General features: G+C 37.3%; 1 protein-coding gene across 1 annotated transcript in view; it reads right to left on the bottom strand.

The window, feature by feature from the left end:
• Positions 1–1,850: 1,850 nt before the first annotated feature.
• GLCCI1 (glucocorticoid induced 1) overlaps positions 1,851–21,042 on the bottom strand; it is a gene marked incomplete at its 5' end in the record, with an annotated part of 52,328 nt that continues 33,136 nt past the window's right edge. The window contains 4 exons of the mRNA XM_010712664.2: positions 1,851–4,858; positions 5,931–6,051; positions 12,141–12,351; positions 18,582–18,734. Coding sequence (XP_010710966.1) covers positions 4,504–4,858; positions 5,931–6,051; positions 12,141–12,351; positions 18,582–18,734 — 840 coding nt within the window. The remainder of the gene's footprint in view (positions 4,859–5,930; positions 6,052–12,140; positions 12,352–18,581; positions 18,735–21,042) is intronic.

Below are 21,042 nucleotides of genomic sequence, written 5' to 3'. Positions count from 1 at the left end.
GCAAAACATTGCTGTGTTTTTTTTCAGTTCCTCACTTACTCCTATAGCCCTTCCCGGAACCTCCTCCAACCCTTTATAGTCTCTTGAACCGCTTTCCCTGGAGCGGTTACACTAATGCAAACAGAGAGGAGATGTACATATTTTAACTGCATGACGATCTTTGATCGCACAGCTTCCTTTAGCCAAGCACTGCATTAGGAAGGGCTGTACGTGTGCAGCCCATTAACAAACATACTTTCCCAGCTTCAATCACTTTTTCCTTGTGTTTATGTTCTGGAAGCACATGGCCGGAACTACGGTTATTTCCTCCCAATTGTGTAGCTTCAAATTTCTGTTTGCAGTGCTGTGTTTTGCAAAGTAAGCCAGACTATTTTACAGCAGCCACTGATTTATACTTCTACGAGCCGCCCTTCCTCTTCAGTTTGTTGGATTTTACCTCAAGTAACCCATCCACATACCTACCCACTCTAGCACGCTGATACCAGGAGCTCGTCTGCAAACCCTTGGTGGTCTTCGCAACTGCAGTGTCAGCCAGCATCTCTAATTCATTCCATTCCTTATGTTTACTTTATATTATCTCAGGCTGTGGTTAAATACTGTGAAGATATTGAGGCTCTCGAGGGCAGCTATCTGGCCCTCCCCAAGAGCTCATCTGTCAGGAAGCCATAAATCATTTCACTGACAGCACCCTGCTTCCTAAAACAAGCAGGTCACTATGCTGCCCCTACCCAGCGTACATCGCCCTTACACTCCTCCACAGTCTCTGAAGGGTCCGCTTTCAGAGCCACAGCCTGTCTGGGACTATAACATTGACATCAAATGAATGGGGACACAAGGCAAAATTATTACCTCTCTATCCTCAGCACTTTTTTTTGACTGCTTGTCATCACGGCTTTTAGGAGGACATGCACAGTTAATTACAAAGCTGCACCAGAACCTGTAGAGGTGAGGGACTGAATCCTTGGGATGGTGAAGAAGTTACCTGTGGTTCAAGTTGTACCACACCTCTCCACGGTGAGCTGCATGCTTTTGTCAAAGCAGTTCTCAAGATGATGTCCTCTCCCACCAGGACAAGCCGAAGCCACTGCAGCCAAACCACCCAGAGGGCTGGATGGCGAGAGTTTTTCCTAGTCAGCCATATGAGCTTATAAAAAACAACAGAAACGAAGCATTTTCTGACCAATGCACACCAACCATTCCCACAGCAGGGCAGGACACTGCAGCCTTTGCAGCTCCAGACTTCCAGCACTACAGTTTCAAGATTTTCACACAGCCATATAGAAACCTTGCAATCTTTGAAGATTTCTACTTCATGACAATAAGCACTGAACCATTTTTATGGGTTATTGCCATAGTGCTTCTCAGTAAACACCGACGGCAGAGGATTTACATGTATTTAAATATTATTCTTTCTTCCTGCCCCCTTCCCCCTCCCCATCTGGAAAGAATTATTTTGCAAGGCAAATGACAGCCATTTGACTCATACAAAACAACACGAAACCAAGACTGTCAGTAGATTTATACCACATCCTTTAGGGTTTTCGTTTAGTTTCACATTGTGAAACATCTCATGGCTTTCAAAATTTTTAAACAGATAACTTGAAATTGGCCATACCACAAACACGGCAGTGGATACTGAGTTCCCAATAATACTTAACTGATTTTTTTTCTCTACCCTGAAGAAATAAAGACCTCATCACATGCAACAATAAAATATGCTATTTTTCACGTATTTGACCATTTTTTAGGTATTTTTCCTCCTCAAAGCAGCGCGTTATGCAAAAATCAGTGAGTAAGATGACGTAGCACAGTAATCACAGAGCGATGTGGTTGACGTGAGCCTAGATGTATTTTTGGAACAATATTAAACTTTAATCTCATTCTATGAGGTCACAGTTTCCCAAACAAATAAACGGACTGCCGCTTTTGTGTGTCCTCACCACTTTTTTTTTTTTTTTAAAACTATAATTTTTTATTTAAATAAGACACAGGAACTTCTATACCGAAAAAAATACAAAACAAAAGCCACACATTTCCTTGTGTAAAGCAATATTATGTGATAACTTGAATACTGTTCAGCACAGTGGCTAGAAATAACAGTACAACTATGTACAAAACTTTAAACAATATTTGACAAATTTCTACAGCTGGATGTAGAATACAATAGAGATAAACAACTGCTGGGAAATTTACATGGCAAAGCATTAGCTTTAACGCATTTGGTTCAAAACCTTCAAATCTGCTAAGAACAAATGTGCAATTCAATTAATATTTAGTTTCTCATGGAAAAAAAAAAAAAGAAGTACACAATGGCATTGCAGTTATTGTACAGAGCTCACCGCTGATCTAAAAACAACTCATCGTATCCCCCGGTAATCTAACACCAACAACCGAGACTACGATTTCTTATCTGGACATAACCAGAGCAAAAAAAGGTCACTGTACTGCAATGTTAATCTAGAAGGAAAAATATCAAAAGGAACCGATACTTACATCATGAGTATTTTCTCCCCTTTATCTTCAATCTATAAAATATATAGTGTTTTCACCTAGGCCTGAGATTAGTAGGGTTAAAGATGGCTGTTGTGTTTCAAGCAGGTTTTTCATGTGAAAATGGTTAGAGACAGACCTCTCTCCTCATGTTTTCTGCAGGGGAGCCAAAAACCAGTTACTGTTTTATAGGCTGCAAATTCCACCTTGTAAGGCAGTATTAACAAAACCTCGGTAATAAAAAGAAACCACGCTTTATCTCATAAGAAAGCATGTATTTAGTGAGCAGTTATTGGTTGTTCACTCTCACCCCCCTCCATTCTCATCTCCAAAAGTGGGAAAGAAATAAAAGAATAATGGAGCAAATTTAAATGCTCAGTAGCTGCAGGCTACTAATCTCTTCAATTCCTGGAAAAGGTGAGCTTTATTCTCTTAGGAGCAGACAGCATAAATGTAATTCCACTGAGCTGAAAGCAATGGAGCAAGAATATCAAGTTTATTTTGCCTTTGGGGTCCTCTTTGTATCACAGGAAATCATCTCTGAAAGCAGTGCTCTTCTTGTTCCAGTACAACAGAAGAGCACCACTAACCCCTTCTTGCCATTTTGAGAAAGCGTCCAGCCTGCAAAACCAGTATTAGCATTTTTTATTATTATAATTCATACTTAAGGAGGGGGGAGAACACACTTTTACACATACAGCTTAAAGTAAGCAAAAGTTACGGGAGAAGCTTTGATTAAGTAACAAACTTAAAACTATTGTTTTCCCCATCCCTCTTAAAACACCCACTTGCTACTTGCGGACTTCAATCCAAACACAATTATTCACTACGTAAATTAAATGCTGCTCATCTAACACTGCTCGACAAAACCTGAAAACCTATTTCCAACCAGCAAATGAATGAGCATTTCCAAAAGAGAAACTAAACATTAATTTGACTTTTAGACGGTAACAGTAGCATTTCACATCCTTAACTGCCAACAAAAACATGAGAGGAAATCCCCATCACCCCGCCTGAAACCTGAAAGAATTTCTGTCCTCAAACAAAAACATTCTTGTCTTTCAAAATCCTCTCACACACAACATGGAATGTTTCTCATGTACAGCCTAGTACTGAACACCTTATTTGCAACAGTTTAACAGTCATTAACCGAGCAACACCTGAAACCTTTAAATGCCACATTTTACATATATTGAAATGACAGTAAATGCAACAGTTGTTTTTTGCTTGTAAGCACATGACAAAGTGATATTCATCACAGATTTGCTGGTTCTCCTCACGTTCACCCACGTCCAGGGTCACCATTCACCTGGAGCTGAATGCACTTATTCCAAGAAAGTGGAATGTAATGAGGAAATATTAATGCATAAAATAAGGAAAGGCAAAAGAGTGATGTTCCCTCTTTAGCTTTGTAGCTGTAAAATATTTAATATCCTAATATGATATACATTCCAAGTTACCTGAGTTTACACTTCGAGAGAAGTACCTGAAGCTAGGCCATAGGGTGGGCACTGTGCAACTGCTGTGGCCACTTTTTTTTTTTTTTTTTTTTGTTCATTGTGTGTATTACAGAAGTTAGAAACATAAACACCTGGATCAATTGTAAACATAATCCTGAAGTACAGTATTTTCCATAGGACACAACACAGCAAGACATTTTCTATTCAGACAGGCAACTTTTTTTTTCTTTTTTTTATATATATATAGAGCTTATTTATACTGTAGAATTTCAAACAGAACACAGGACAGTACTAATCTGGTCAAACATACTATGAAATGCATAGTCTCCACTTAAAACGCTTAATGATATATGGATTCTGCAGGCATCACTGCTTTCTCACAAAAGATGCTGAATATGGATTCTGTCCCTGCCAAGAACAGCGTTGAGATATTTTTCAGAATGCTGCTAAGTACTCCTTTTTGTTCTGAAAGGTTGCCACCTCATGCAGATGTATCTGAACTGTTACCTCCTCAATCCTTGCTTTGGGGCAGAGGCCTGCTCCACACCTTGGTCTAGATTAGCGCATAGCTCTGAGGAGAGGAATGCTCTTCAGTCTGAATTTCTTGCAGAAGAGGCTGCTGCTGCTGCTGCTGGGATGGTTGCTGTACCAAGACCTCTGTAGAGTCCATTGTGCTGGTGTCATCTGACAGAGATGAGAAAGAGACTCGAGACGAAAGCTGCTCAACAGTCAGGCTGCTCAAAGCTGTGCTTTGACTGGAGTTTGGAGAGTTCTTCAGTGTCAGGTCTGAAGCCGGAAGTAGGGGGCCCAGAAGTTTTACAGGACAGAAAGCTGATCCGGTTGGGATGAAATTAACCTTGTTTTTGTCAGGACATGAAAAGAGAGGGGTTGAGACAGGCTGACGAGACCTACAACAAGAAAAGAGATTACATACTCGGCCAACTGAGATGTTTATGTGTTGTGAACTTTGTGGTTCTACGGGTTGCTAAAATGTGAATGACAAGGAATGGGATTAATTGGATAGAGGGGCAAACATCTTCCATATTGGTAGTCAGCTAACTGATCCACAGCATTAAAAACAGTGCCATCACAAAAATGACCTGATTGTCACTGGATAAACATGCACCTTTCCAGCAAGAAAAATGAAAAAATGCCATGGTAATTTAGAATGACAAATTCTTCTCTAACGATAGCACTGCAGAAACAACACATGTAGTCGCATCAAATCTTTGAGAAACTCCATGAATTTGACCTCTCCTTCCCCATATATTCTATCATTTGCTCGGAGGCTTCCTCCACAACCTAGCATTGCTCCTTCACCATCCGTTGGGCAATGAATGCTACTAGAGCAAGATCCATTCCCTCCTTCATTCTTTTCATCCACAGGAGCTAAGCCTCAACAACCTCAACCTCAACAGCATGTGTTTACTGCTGAGTCTAGGGAAAGACACAATGTCCAAGAGTTTAATTTCTGATTTCCTGCTCAACAGCAAAACTATTGAGCAAAGTTTGTCATTAAGTATACTACCATCTAAACACACTTTATATAATATAGATTTCATGTCATTTTATGCGTTTTAAACAAGCGTAACCATAGGTTATACAAATGCAACCCATGCTCAAAACTGATAAAGAATTCTGGCAAGGGGAGTTTTTGTGTCAAACCAGGAACATTTACAAAAGTTAATACAAGCATATGAAGTGAAGTTTATAAATGCTTAGGAATATAAATGTACCTTATCTTTTCCGCTTGGATTTTTGTTGCCTTTTATAAATGCACAGAAAGAGTTCAAGCATAAAAGACTCCATTTCCTCTTCAAACCAACATGAACACTTCAACTTCTCTTCTGTACAAACTAAGAATAGTTTGCTCCTGAAAAGCTCATCAGCTGGAATAGTTTATTCATCTGCAGTTGAGTGGGCTCAGTAAACAGGTTTACTGCTTTGCAGATACCAGCTGATATAAAAGGCATTACTTACGACATTTCCTCAAAGACCTTCACTCGCTCACATCCCTCTGGGGGCTCTCGTTTGAACATGTAGCTGTTGTTTGGTTTGGGAGATGAGGCATACTTGGGCAACGGTGAGCTACTCCCACTGTCTGAAAATTTAAAGCAGTTATATTACTAGAGATTGAGAGTGTTTTTTTAATTAAGCTTGATTTCCAAACAAGATGCCTTTTTCACAGTTCAGCCGCTATGCTGGTTTGCTTCTACCACAACGATTCCTTTATCGCAGGCAATTTCTAACACCCTTGCATAGCACATTTCTTCTGAATAAAAGCTTCAGTGCAGCAGTAATCACATAACACGTAACAGGAGGATATTTTTATCCAGAACACCGCAACTGGCATGAAGAGTTGTGATCCTGGAATCAAATTGGCTCTAATTATGTATTTCAAAAAATATAAATCAACACACTAATATGCATTACACATGCAGAAGAGTTATGAGTGGTAATGAAACCTTCTCATTGTATAAACAGTTACTGAAAATGTGTGCATGCAGCATCTGTCTTATTTTATAACAATCCTTGGCAGGTATGCTGACCACATTAGTTTCACTAATAGCTCAAAATTTGCAAAGAAACAAAGTACATTTTTAATACAGGTATGGGTATGTTGTCATTATAATGTCCTACCTCATTTGCTTTACAGTTTAGTTCTCTTAGTATCCAAAATAAAACCTCCACAATTCCACCCTCTCATCATCACTAACGATAGGATCTAGCTATTCTTTATGGCTGCAGCTGCCTTTGTGTTTTGCAGAGGATTACTAGGCACACTTAGAACTAAAGACACACACATCTAGGGCACAGGACAGACTTTGCAGCAGGCAGACTTGCACTTCCTGGCAAGTCTGAGAGATAAGACTCAACTCTAGTGAAGTCAGAAGAACAAAAGTTTGAAAAGTTCACCTTAAACAGAAAGTGAACCACCTTTTCCTTCATCTTGACAATGTTAACACTGAATGCATGAAGAAAATAAAGTAGGTACAAAAATAATTACTCACAGAAATTGACCCTTCTGCAGTGGCTTCTACTTTTTCCAAGAGCAAGAGGCCAACACAAGTGGCTCCCTATTCTATGTTTGGGCTTACAATTAAAAAAAAATTAAGTGAAAAGGCAAGGTTAAGGAGGATTTACCAATTTACAAGAAAAAGCAATGAAGAGAAATTATAGCTCCTACTTTGGCTCCTTTCAAGTGTTTTCACCAGTTTGGTGTACCTTACTCTTTTTAACTCTGATATCTTTCCTTATTCTGCTGCTGAAAAGGCACATTTGAACAACACTGGAAAATCAATCAAAGCTTCAAGCATTACAATCTGGATTTACTGAAACATAAGTTTTTCTTAAGAATTTGCAAATGGTAACTACATAAACATTTGCATAAGCATGACTCAAATACAGAGGCTAATCATTAGAGGTTTTGAACCATCAGCAAGACACAAATCAGCTCAATGTCACACATCCTATTTTACTGTTCAAGGTATGAGAAGATGATCAAAGTGGACCTTTGTATAGTGATTATTCTGCTCTTGCCTGCTGCATGGTGAACACACACAACTTCAATTTACAGAATTTTTGGTGTTAACTGTATGAAGGCAACAAGTCTAGAGACAATGCAGATATTTGTCCTGCTGAGTACATGATGGTCTTTTGGAATCTTTCCACTGTTGGCCTTTCATAGCTCATTCCAAATACAGAAATCATTAACAAAACCCAGACAGTTTGTTTCCCCCTTCTAATATTTAAAATTGAAGATCCAAGTTTCTATTTAAAAACTCTGGGACATAAAATGAGCTACTGTTCATTCTAGTGAATACTGGAAAACTGTGGAAGTACATCCAAGGAAAGAATTAAACTGAATTCAAAATTAAGTCAGCTCTTGGAAGATTCAGAGTGTTGTCTAGCCAGTGCAGTTTTCAATAAATTTTGGTTTGTTTAGCCCTGTTTGGCAGAAACTTTCTACATAGAACATCTGTTAAACATGTAAAAAAAAAAATTATATAATTTAACCAATCTGTTTCTCCCTTTGTCTCCTTGAGCTTTTAAAGCTTACTGAACGGTTAGCTTTTCACTTTGACCAGACACACACCATACTCATATTTGAAAACTACGTGAGCTGACACGTAGAAGCTCACTGTTAGTTCTTCACTTACAGTGTAATAATGGAAGGGTGGTGATACTAAAGCCACCAGCTGTAGTGGTAAGAGGAAGTCTGAAGCTTAAGTCAGTCCTCAGTCATGTATCCTACCAGGTTTTAAGCAATAAATCATAACATCATTACTCATCTGCAGTGTCATTTAAGGGATATTCTCAAACAATGCTATTTATTTTTCACTTTTTATATGCTTTCTCAGAGGTTGCAATGCATGATCTGGCATCTGCACCTTCCAGACTCCCACCGGTAGGGTGTGCTCTGGCACATTTCAACAAACTAATCACATTTCATTACCATTAGGATTGAAGATTAACAGCTGTAACCTTTAAAGTGAGCTTTGTTACCATAACCACACTGAAGACAATAGGGAGCCCTATTACATAGAATTCCTGAACACGAACATTTCAAACTGGCATATTCTATAACCTAGAAAATGTTCATAATTACACACTGAAAAATAATATTTTAACAAAAACATTTAACAACACTAACTTTAGCTTGCATATACTACAACAAAAACAGACAGACTGAAGACAGTTTGTAAAGAACTTTTTCTTTTCAGTGACACAACTTGGCCAGTGAACCTTGGGATTTGGTTTGATACATTCAAAAGGATTTTCCACCTCAAAAACGCCTTTGTTTTTTAAGACTACCCAAAGACTTCTCATACAATTTTCATTTTAAAAACTATGAATCAGACACCCAGAAGTTAGAAAATGAGATCCAGACCAAGAGAGAGCATCTTCATGAACACACTACTTGTTACAGCCCGCTAACAACAGCAGGAATACTCAATCCTACACAAAGCCCTGGAAAGCAGGTTACACTATTTTCACATGAAAAAGAAAAAAAGAAAAAAAAAGAAATCACTGAATCCTTATACCTTAGGATGCCTTTGAATTTTATCTCTGTCACAGTTACTAAATATGTTGGACATGTTAGTCTCATAGAGAAGGATATCATAAAACAGATCTAATGAAAGCAGTAGCTTTAATGGAGCAAGGCAGTCATTTAGCTTGCAATGATAGTATTTCGCAACTAAATCGCAAAGCCAGGTGCCATGAAAATACATTCTCTCCCACCTTTCTCTCTCTGCTCCAATCTACCATTCGGTATCACTACACCATTTGGAGATGAATTGTGACCCTTTTCTGAAATTTATCTTTCACTTTCTTTTGAAAAATTCAATAGACTTAGCAGCTCCTCGTAGAAACAAACCAAACAGCTGATGCAGTCCAAAGAGCAGCTGTGAAGGCCTCAGGCCAAAGCACAGCTTTGCACAAGAAATAAAAGATGCTTTGAAAATGTAAAGCAGCGCTGTCTGTACAGAGTGCTGGCTCCTCTCACTGCTCCTGTGTCTCAGTCAACTGCTAACCCTCATTCTCCATACAGAATCACACTCAGGAGCAGTTTTTAAGCTGCTAATCATATTTTAATGGAAAATTAAGTTATCCCACTGAGGAGAAAAATAAAATTCCATCTTGAGACAAGTAACAAAAAAAATCTTAAGTTTAAAATGTCTAAATTCTGGTTATATGTAGAAAAACATTTTTCAAAACTTTGCAGGTCTTGCAGCAAAGTTACATAAGTTACACTCCAGCACAATAGAATCTTTTAAAATGAGCACAAGAAAGTTTGTTTTATAATGTAGTTAACATCAGTAACAGATGTTAATAAAATGGCTCTCAAAATCTCTCTCTTTCCATATAATTTCTACCTATATCACTCACTTAGTATAATTTTACTCTTCTGAAGCTAACATTATGACCAACCAGTGATAACGATGTTCTGAGAGTGAAAGGCAGACTTCCCAACTACTGATGCTACTTTTACAACCTCTGAACAAAAGTATTTGCTCCTGGAAAACTGCTATGTGTTTTTCTAGTTTCTATCTTGTCCTTAAAGAACAAAGTTGTGATGAGGAATTCAAGCTTTTATTTTACATAAGCAGGGTATCATAAAGCCTAAGCTAATTTAAAAATATAATTAAGTTTAACTGTAGAAAGCTTCCTGTTTACCACCATCACTTACATACAAAGTCAGACTTTCGATACAGACCTAAAGCCAGTCTTAAGATTGAAACCACAAATACATATCTATCTACTCATTGTGAAGTTCAGCAGTGGATTTTACTCCAGTGAGCTGCTCAGATCACCACAGATGGAAGATAAAGACGCTGAAAATCACTGAGAAAATTAAGTGCAATATTCCAAATTATCCACTTGCTAGTGCCACTAAACACCACTAAAAAACTCCAGTTTCTGTGATGATTGAGTACCAATCATTCAATTTTAGCACTTTTTAAGATACATATGTTTTAAGGACAGATACAACAAACTTACCTGTCAAGGCATTTCCCTGACTGCTTCCACTTTAGTGGATGTCTACATAGTGATGTCTACACATGCACACTGTAAGAAAGGAATGAAGCAGAGGGGGAAATAATATCCATAGTTGGTTTTGGAACATGACCACCTATTGTGCTGGGGTAAGACCTTATGATTAACTTACAGGCATCCTCAGTGTAGGATCTAGGTGGCTGGATTTGTTTTCTACTATTTTCTTTTAAATTTAATATGGGAAAGTGACACTTCAGAAAGAAAGATGATGATCAGAGGACTGGAGCAGCTCTCCTATGAAGAAAGGTTGAGGGAACTGGGCTTGTTTAGCTTGGAGAAGAGAAGGCTCCATGAAGAACCTCATTGTGGCCTTCCAGTACTTGAAGGGAGCGTATAAACAGGAGGGGAAACGACTGTTTATGAGGGTGGATAGTGGTAGGACAAGGGGGAATGGTTTCAAACTGATACAGGGGAGGTTTAGGTCAGATATTAGGACCTGTTTTTCATACACAGGGTGGTGACACACTGGAACAGGTTGCCCAAGGAGGCTGTGGATGCCCCATCCCTGGAGGCATTCAAGGCCAGGCTGGATGTGGCTCTGGGCAGCCTGATCTGGTGGTTGGTGACCCTGCACATAGCAGGGGGGTTGAAACTCAATGATCTTTGAGGTCCTTTCCAATCTAGGCCATTCTATGATCTATCATATAATTTCTTCTGCCCCAATCTTATTCACTTCAGCTCATCACTTAGAATTAAGATTGCTTTAAGGACAATCAAACAGAAAATAATTACAGGAAGTGCTTAAATCTTAACTTGTAACCTCACAATACTGTTGCTTTTAGCTCATTAGTAAATCTATGTCAAATCAAAAATCTTAGCTTTCATTTCCTCTGAACATATTGTTATTAGCTTGTACATCTCTCCCAAATGCATTTTTCCAAAATAAAGCTCATATTTACATTGATTAGAAGCTCAAGTCTAGACAACCAGAAACCCAAGAATCATTTCATTGTAAAAAGAATTGTCCAAAATCAATCTTTTTATGATGGTGCCTCATTTTCACGCTGTCTTGTCTGTAAATTAACTCCTTATTTCTGAAACTCCGATTTACTTCCTCTATAAAACTAATTTTTTCAAACTTAGACAAAATGCTGAATATTGACATATAAACACACAAATTACATTGAATTTTTTTTGTTAGACAACATACATAGACATAATTACTCTCCATCAGATTTTTTCAAACTCAGATATGAATTCCTCACCAAATAGCTTCAAATGGGATGTGACTTCAGAAGCAGAGTACTTATAAAACAGCCCAAAAACTCACTGTTTTGATCAGTAAATAACTCACCCATGATGAATACACAGTCTATCACAAACCTTCTTGAAACCCTTTTGAAACAAACACGTTACAGTCTGAATTCTTTGCATTCGAATCTTCATAGATGGTTGTTAGAACTGTTTGCTGTGCTCCTCTGACGTATTTATGGAAGATGTTTGTGAAGTTTCACAAACAAGAGGGAAAAAGATATGTAAACAAACAAAACCCATTTTAAGATAAATCCTCAATCCCTCCACAACAATCAAACAAAAACAAAAACTGATGTAATGAGTAAAATGAAGGTAACTGTAAAAGCAGGACATCACATGCCTCCCATAGGTAAAGGTGGGCCATTCTACTCTCACCTTTATCACGGTCATAGAGTAAGTCTTCTGTTGAGCAAGGACTCCCATCCTGAGATTCAGGAGGGCAAAAGGGAGACACACATGGTGAATGGCTGCTGCAGCTGCTGCTGCGCTCCTGGACAGACGGAGTCTGAGTGTCAATGCTTCGTGTACTACTGCTACGATAGTGAGCAGGTAGTGGGGCCCTTCGACCATCAGGGATATCCAAAGGCTGCAAGAGAAACAAGCAATTCAGATTACTGAGAGAAGATCCAGCTAGTACTCGTAATTGAACTAAAGAGGTAAAATCTAAATAGCTCATTTTTGAAACAACTTCTGTGGAAGTATATAATGCAATACAAAATGCACAACATACATTAATTATGCTCAATGTTGGGACAATGCACAGATTTCCCAAGACAACTATATGCTCTTATGCAATGGAGTTAAATTAACAAAGAAGTGCACTTCATTGTTGATCTACACTTGCCAGCATTTTTTTTTTTCAGCATTTTTTCTGATATTTTAGAAAGCAATCTCCTCCTCAAATCAATAGATCTCATTATACTAAAGAGAATAATTTTCAGTAACGGTCAGCATAAAGCATAAACAAGTACCATGAGAGAGGTCACACCTGGATAAAAGGTATTTCTAACACAATAGCATATTATTGGCCTAACAGTGAACTGAATTACAGCTGCAAATGAAACCATCCAAGTTTGCTTGTAATTCTCTAGCACTCCTGTACTTTCCAACCTTCACTTCTATAGCTGGCTTACAACAAATTCAGAACTAAAAGAAAACATGTACAGGCTTACATAAGGTCCACAAGCTTGTCTTGAACTGAAGATAAGCACTGCCTTCTCATATCAGTTTAGTTGGCACCAGCCACAGTGATCTTGCATCCTATGCTGCAATATACAGCATAGATGTTTCTAGCTTTGCTTCAGTAAGGACCATTTCAAGCCACAGAGGAATGATCAAATGTTCAAGATAGAAAATTTCAGGTGAAATTCTCATCTCAAGTGAAGAATTAATTTTGTTTCATTTTCCTCTTTTCCATATGTACCAAAATTGGAGCAGCCAATTCCAGAGCTTAAAATTCAACACAACACGTTTCTGCTAATAAAGAGGATATGAAACAATATTCCCTCCTCAGCAACAGCCTATGTAGAAAGCCATCAAATTATACAGAGGCAGACCTAGTAGAGTTAGAAAATCCTTTCCTCTTTATAAGCCTTCTAGTTAATACCATTTCACATTTCATTTAAAAGCCAAGCAATACACTATAAGGAGAAGATTACAGTTGTTACATCAAATGCTCAAAAGTTTGGATAGAGCTGTTTCCACAGCTGAGTTCACGTTGTATATTACGAGAGGGCCACATGTTGCTATTCCCATTGCCCCCAACAGGCCATGACTCATTCAATGCACAAGATAGACCTGAAGCATTATATTACTACACAGACAGAAGTAGAAAACAAGACTGAAGCTGTAGAAAGAAAATCAATCTCATAATTAATATAACCAGAAAAAAGAACTGCCACACAGAACAGCATTTTTTTTTTTATGTGCTTCTGACACAAAGATTCTATGAGAGGCCAAAGTTATCTGATCCAACTCTTCTCTTTTATCATATCTTTTCTGGAAGCCCAGTCTATACGGGACTGATTTACAGAAGTCTTCATCATTCACAGACGGAGAAGGAAACTGAGAGCGCCGCACTCTGAAGTCCTAAAACACATGCAGTATCCTGAGATCCCTGAAGAAGCGCACTATGAAAGCCTGATGGATTTGTGTTTCTCCATCCATAAAAAGCAAATAATATCACCTTTCCTCTCACATAGTTGTTTTATTTTTATCACATCATTTCAGAGACATTCTTACTATATACTATACTATACTATATATATAGTAGGAAAAAAAATCCATGGAGGAATTCAGATTTCTGGCTTCAAAGCAAGGTTTAGTAGTGAACATTATGACACACATCTAATGAGGAGAAAACACCAAATGGCTGCTCATTAAGTGCACGTACTACATAGCAGGTAAAGCAAGGATTTCAGGGAGAGAATAAAAACAGTAAGTAACCACATAATTAAAGACTTCAGGATAGCACAAATTTCCACACCTGAAGAAACAGCATAGTCTTATGTAGTCAAGAAGTACATCCCAAATCACTTATTTCAGCCTCTGCTGAATCAAAATTGAAGGCAAAGAAAGTCACCTGCATTCTTCAATATGCCTCTAGAAATACATGCGAGTATAAAAAGCTACATATTTATCACTCTTTACAAGTAAAATAACAGAAAAAGCCTGAAAATACTTCAAATTACTGTGCTTCTGTATTTCTTTCCCTTAATACTGAAGCCAATTTTTTACAAGACCATAAGCCTTTGTGAAAATATCAACTTGAAATACTCAATTTTTAAACATGATCAACATAAAAAAAGACTTCAGAACTTACTTTCCATGAGTCATGCCTAAACTACTTTAAAACCAAAGTCCTCACAATCTTAAAGCACAAGAAATAGGCTAACTATAATTGAGTACAGCTGCTACTCATCATAATTCTCAATGCATGGAAAATGGCTGAAAATTACAGAATTCTGTATACTTTTTTTTTTTTGCAGGAGGATTCAGCCATGTACTAATTCTATTCCAAAGGCATTCCAACAAAGCACCCAACAACCACTATGAAACAGTATGTTCTTGGATATAGTTATAAACTGTCCTTATACCTCCCTGCAAAAGTATGGAAATGGTCTATTTGACAACAACATGCACTTCTTAATGCAATTAAAAATCACCAGATTTTTTCGGTATCAATCAAATTAAAACTGTCCTACAGAGTAGCATCAAGAATTCTACTATGACATAATATACCACTAGGAACCTTACAAATAATCTGTTTCTCACACGCCTTACATCTATTTGAGAGGCATTTTCTTTGGAGTAAAGCATTCAATGCTTTTGATTTAAAAACTATTCTCCACACTGGAGCACAAAGGCAGAGATAGGAAATTGCTTCTGCCTTCTAGCATAAATACAGTCATCAATGCATTAGACAACACAAGAGTGCAGAAATCCATCACATATCCTGAAGAGACTGTTCCTTACAAGGAGAATTCAGAAGAATAAAACCCAAAACTTTTCAGATGAAGGATATGAAGATTAAGGTATAGACCCTGTGCAGCTGTTCAAATTAGAAAAACAATCAAAACCAGTTATTACAGGATTGAGTTTTCTGATAGGTACATAAAAGCATTTTACTACCTATTTTCAAAAGCAAAAGAAATAAAGCAAGACACTGTGGTGACTTGGGGATAAGTTCATCATCTTATTGTTCAAAGTCTCCAACATTTGTGCTGCAGAAACAATAGGACGAGGAATAAAGCCAGACAACCTCACAGAAAGCTGATTCTCTTGTACAATTTATAGTGGGCACAGAGACAACTACAATTTCCTGGAAAGCTGGGCACCACATTATAAACTGGGAAGGAAAATATATCCAGAATCTTTGAATAAAGGCATTAGAAGATGAAATGACATTTTTTAGTAAACCTAAGGACAAAAATGCTATTAAAAAGCGACTCCAGAACTAAATGCCAACTTTAACTCTGTTTTTATGAAATAAAAATGAGAATGCCTTCAGCTAGCTAAGCAAGAGAGATGATCTGAAAAAATATACGCACACGTGGCCAAACCAGAAAGGAAGAAATGCTTGAAATGCTTTGACCACATATCACTAAACTTCATAGTCAATTAGATTATTAAAAGAAAGACCTAACGACAGTACTGTACCATCCATTATCTTTATGAAGCATGTAAAAATAACAAGGCTAATCTCTCCACAATTACCCTTCCATGAATTAAAATTCCTATTATTAAAATACCGTGGGTGGGAAAAAAAAAAGTAAAGAAAGTTTCCAAAGATTCCATTTAGCAAAATCAGTTAAAGATAGAAAATATATTCCAAATCAATTCATACATTTTTAAGAAGTAGGACAGCTAAAATTCAAGTCAGCAGAAGGGAAAATAAAGTACGTAATATCCTACCCCCAAAATCAAAAAAGTATAAAAATAAATGAAATCTATTTGTGTATCTGAAGACTAAAGAAGAAAGTGTGAATGTGAGAGGAAAGTTCCGCTAGTTTCCAATTTCAACTGGCAGCTAAATTTAAAATGTAATTCAAACATCCATAAAAACAGATCTGCTTTAACCATAAGCTTACTTCTGTTTCATGCATCAGCTATTTCAAGGTGATAAACCCAGAAACAGTTTGTTCAAAAATTCACAAGTTTATACCAAAGACATGAAATAGTGACAGGGGAAAAAAAAAGAAGTTAACCAAACTAAAATGCATTTCGTTTTACTTAAGATATTCCAAACATGCTCATTAAAAGGAAAGTGGTGAGATCAGAAAGCTATTAATGTACTGGCTAAATTTGAATACAACTTAAGATAGTAAACTGCATCTAAAAAAAAAAAAATAGAAGGTAACTACTCTTCTCTATGACAGATTTTATGTTTTTCCCCCAATATTTCCTAGCACATGAATTCAGATTCACAATAGGCCACAAGTGTTTTAAGCAGCTGGATTGATTAACACGAAGTTTTAAACATGCACTTGCTGAAACTACTAAGTAAATTTGAAAGCAGATTAAAAGAAACCAGTTGAGAATTTAGATGCCCACCAATATCAAAAGCAAGCTCATAATGAAATTTGTCCTTCATGTTTCACCCAAGACAACCACTTACCTTTGATTGTTACATCTGTTTTAAAAGAGAATGTTATAACCAGAAAGAAAGACAGAAAATTGAAAGAAAAACAAGTTGTTTCATCGGCAGTGAAACTAATGAAGTTTGGATTCCTATGGTTTATCTTTTGTTCAGTAATTCCTAACCTTTAACCCAGCCACCCAACACCCCTGGCTAAGAAGAAGCTAAATTGTTGCAGTTGGAGAAAGTTCACCAGCGGTAAGATTTAGTAAATCACTTTTATTATGATCTTCCATAAGTAAACTGTGAGATGTAATAAGCTCTAAGACAGTGCTAGGAGTCCTATTTTAGGTCCCACCAGAAGAGATCTGACAGAAATTAGCAGTTATATAACAGGAAACAACCCTTTGCCCACAAAGATGGACTTCAAGGGCAACGTCTAATTTATGACTTTCTTTTGTGTCTGAAGATTCTACCCAGCTAGATGTTTAGATGATGGGTTCACTATTGCCTTGCTTGTGTAAACTGCTGAGCACATCTGGCCTCAGTCCAACAATGCACTTAAGAATGTGCCTAACTGTTTGGCTGGGTCAGAGCCAGTACATTCAGTAACTTGTAAGACTGGGTTCTGCATCTGAAGTAATAAGCTGTTAAAGCCTAAGGACAACACTTACAAAGATGATTTGTCTGATAAATAAATTAAACCTCTTCCAACCACAGGAGATCACAACTCTGGCCATATCAATATCAATAGTGGCAATACAATATGTACCTTTTTATACTCAGATAACAGTTTATAGATTTAGACTTCCAGGGTTTTTTGTTTTTCTCTCTTCTCCCCTTCTTACAACACAGATTCTTATAAAGGGACAGCTTTGGGAAAGCCAATCTATCATGAAACATTTACTACTGAGGTATTTCATTCAAAGCACAGCTAATTCTCTGGAGAAGCCAAGAATATTCCAAAGCTTTTCTTTTTTTTTTAAAGTTTACTGTCATAATGAAATAACACAAATATCTGATTTTGGAATCTTATACCTCTGATTAAAGTTTTATAGCTTGATTTGTGCACTGAATTGCTATTAGAAGACCATTCACAAGTAAAAAACCTACAGTTTAGAGAATTAGAAAAGACAGCAGTTGATCTCACAGCAGAGAATTTTCATTAGCTATTTAGGAAAGGGTGGCTGCAAAGTAAGCATTTCACATTTTAAGCGTTATTTAAGCACTCCAGTACTCTTCAATGGGAATTCCAACACTCCAGATCTCTCATACGTACAAGCTGAGGAGCCTAGCTTATATTTCCCATATGGAGATCCCCCATTACAGATCAGTGTTTTAAAGAAGTAAAACAGTTCACATTCAGTTCAGTTTATGGAAAAAATGCATTAAAACCAAGAAGCTCAGCAGAGCACAGGAAACTTAAGTCTTACCTAAGAAAAAGCATGTAAAATAAAGCAAATAAATTAATCTCCCAGTTTCTACTTACTCACTACAGTAGGCTGAATATTTAAGTGCATACATTTCTCACAAAAACTTAAGTTCTCTAAGGAAAGGGTATTCTAAATAAAATGTTTGACTAAAAGGCCTTTAAAAACAAACAGAAGAACAAGCAGCCCTAAAATCCTGAAACAATTTTTTTTAAACAATCTGAGGAAAATTTCTGCTATGAGGGAGTTTTCTCATGTGTTTGTAGTTACAAAGAAAAAGCCACTATAGACACATTAATATAAGCTTACCTTGGATATCTCTTCTTTTCCACTATTTTCCTTAATGAACACTTTTTCCAGTTCAGGGCTTATTCCTTCTACATTACATGGCACACGTGAAACAGTTGATTTTGGCACTGAAATGTTTGACAGTGGCATAGGGATTGATCTGGAAATAGAAGCCTAGAAGGTAGAGAGCCACATGATTTGAAGTTGGAAAACAGAATAAAACAGAAGTATGAGATCAGCACTAAAGAATCTAAAGATGGTGAATTAAGAAAATGTATTAATTTTGCCATCTAGAAGACCATCTTTACTTGGCAAATTTAACTAAAAAGAAGCATTTGCATAAATCAAAGGCCACTAAAATCACCTCTTCTTGACTCACAAGAGTTCTATAATAAAAGCATTCTGCTACCTCATTTATCAGTAGGTAGGCAGGTATATGCTCTTTCCAGATGTGCTGACTACAGAATACACACTGGGGATGCGGTGGGCTGATGTAGATGGTTTAACAGTGATCCGAAAGGCATTTCGCAACATTCCTGAAGCTTAACCACTCAAATGAAATATCTACTTAATGCACTGCTAACCTCTTTTGGTTGGCTTATGTTAAAGAAAAATAAGGCATTCATCCTAAACCTCTAATTTCATTAGCTTCTAACATTTCAGAACTTTGTGTCAAAAATCTTAAGAGAAAACATTTGGAGTTTAAGAATCAAGCACGTAAAAAAAATACAAATATGGTTTTCAGAAAAAAAATAAATGAGTGGAACTCTGTTACTAGAAGGATCCATTCACAAGAGCACGTGTCTTGCACAGTCAATTCTGAACATTTTAGCTTGGCAGCAACTGCACCTACACTGACAGTCATAAACAGTGTTCACTTCCTAGAATATATTTTCCTGCAGTTCACAGAATCACAGGATTAGATAAAATGTAAAACATACCAGTGGACTTCTCTGAGAGATTACTGAATGAAAGTGACCCTGAATAACCTAATGTAACTGTCCCTGTTCACTGCAGGGGAGCTGGATTGGATCACCTTTAAGGATTCCTTCCAACTCAAATTTTGTCATTTCATGATTCTATGAATCAGCTTGTTGGGGGTGGGGCTGTTGTGTTTTCTGGTTGTTGCTTTGTTTTATTTTCTGTTTTGTTTGTTGTTTTTTGTTGCTTTGTTTGGCTACATTTTTTTAAGCTCATCCCAAATGAACATTAAGAAAAACTGCCTGCAGAATAGCATCCCTTGGAGGTCCCAGGAAAATTGAAAACTTCATTGGCCTTGCTAAACACATTCTTGAGAATCCAAAGCATTGCATGAGTGAGTTCCAAGTGCTAAAGAACATTACATCAAGCACACAACTTAGGTGGATTTCAGTTTGCGACAGACTGCTTTTACTGTAAGTAGAGGCATAGATACATGCAACAGCTTACATTGAGATCGAAAGTAAAATCCTTTTCTATTAAAAAAATGCAGCAAAGCTTTTGTTGTAGAGACGTAAATGCTTCAGGAAGAACATCAATTTCTTACACACCTTCATCACAAGACCAGATTTTAACCACTAGACTTTATCCAAGCAGAAGAAGGAACATAAAGGGATCAGCCAACATGAACAAATAACCATCATGGCACAACTCCTTCTTTTAAAAACACTATTTTAAAAAGCTGTCAGGAAATACAACTACAATGCAAACATTTCAGGAGATCAAATAGCTGTCTCTTCGCAATGTGGAGACCGAGTTAAGGATCCACTGTAGGCGAAATTTAATCAGGGCTCAAACATCTACACTATCAAATGGAAAAAATAACTGCTTTTTACAAATATCATAAGGGTTCACAAAGTCACTAACAGAATCTCGCCTGAGCTTTAGAACCAGTTTCAGTTTCACATGCAGTTTGTGACACTTACAGAACAGACTCTGTGTGAGGCATCTTCCATTGCACCCTGCTAAGAATCAGGCCCACACTTGGGTAATTTGCCCAGGCAGTTGCTCAAAGCTATTACTCATAGCATCAGCATCTTTCTTAATATTAGAAAGACACTCTCAGAATACAGGCAAGTTTTTGTAACTGATGCACGAAAGGATCTGAAAATCAAAGCTATCTTAGCCAGGCTAATGCTAAAACAATCAGCTCTATTAAGATTTGCATAAATTTTCAAATCATTTTAGATAAGAATAACATAACAGAAAACAGAAGATGTCAGACTAGGAGCCTCAGCTTTACTTTCCAGAGAATTTAAGGGATTACAGTGTCCTATTCCTGATTCACTGAGAGGTGTTTCCTCAGGTATACACAGCCTCAGAGAGATCAGAGGATACATTAGAAAGAAAGAAAAAGGAAAGCTGGTGTAATAAACTCACTGCTGGAGAAGAATTCATCATACTGCCCACTGACTGTCATCACATTGCTCACTGATATAAAATATGAGAACACTCATCAACATAATCTGGACATGATGGAAGCTCTCAACACACACTGTAACAT

The sequence above is a fragment of the Meleagris gallopavo genome, chromosome 6, assembly GCF_000146605.3.
Source record: "Meleagris gallopavo isolate NT-WF06-2002-E0010 breed Aviagen turkey brand Nicholas breeding stock chromosome 6, Turkey_5.1, whole genome shotgun sequence".
Classification (NCBI taxonomy): Eukaryota; Metazoa; Chordata; class Aves; order Galliformes; family Phasianidae; genus Meleagris; species Meleagris gallopavo.
This window is presented reverse-complemented; position numbering and strand designations above follow the sequence as displayed.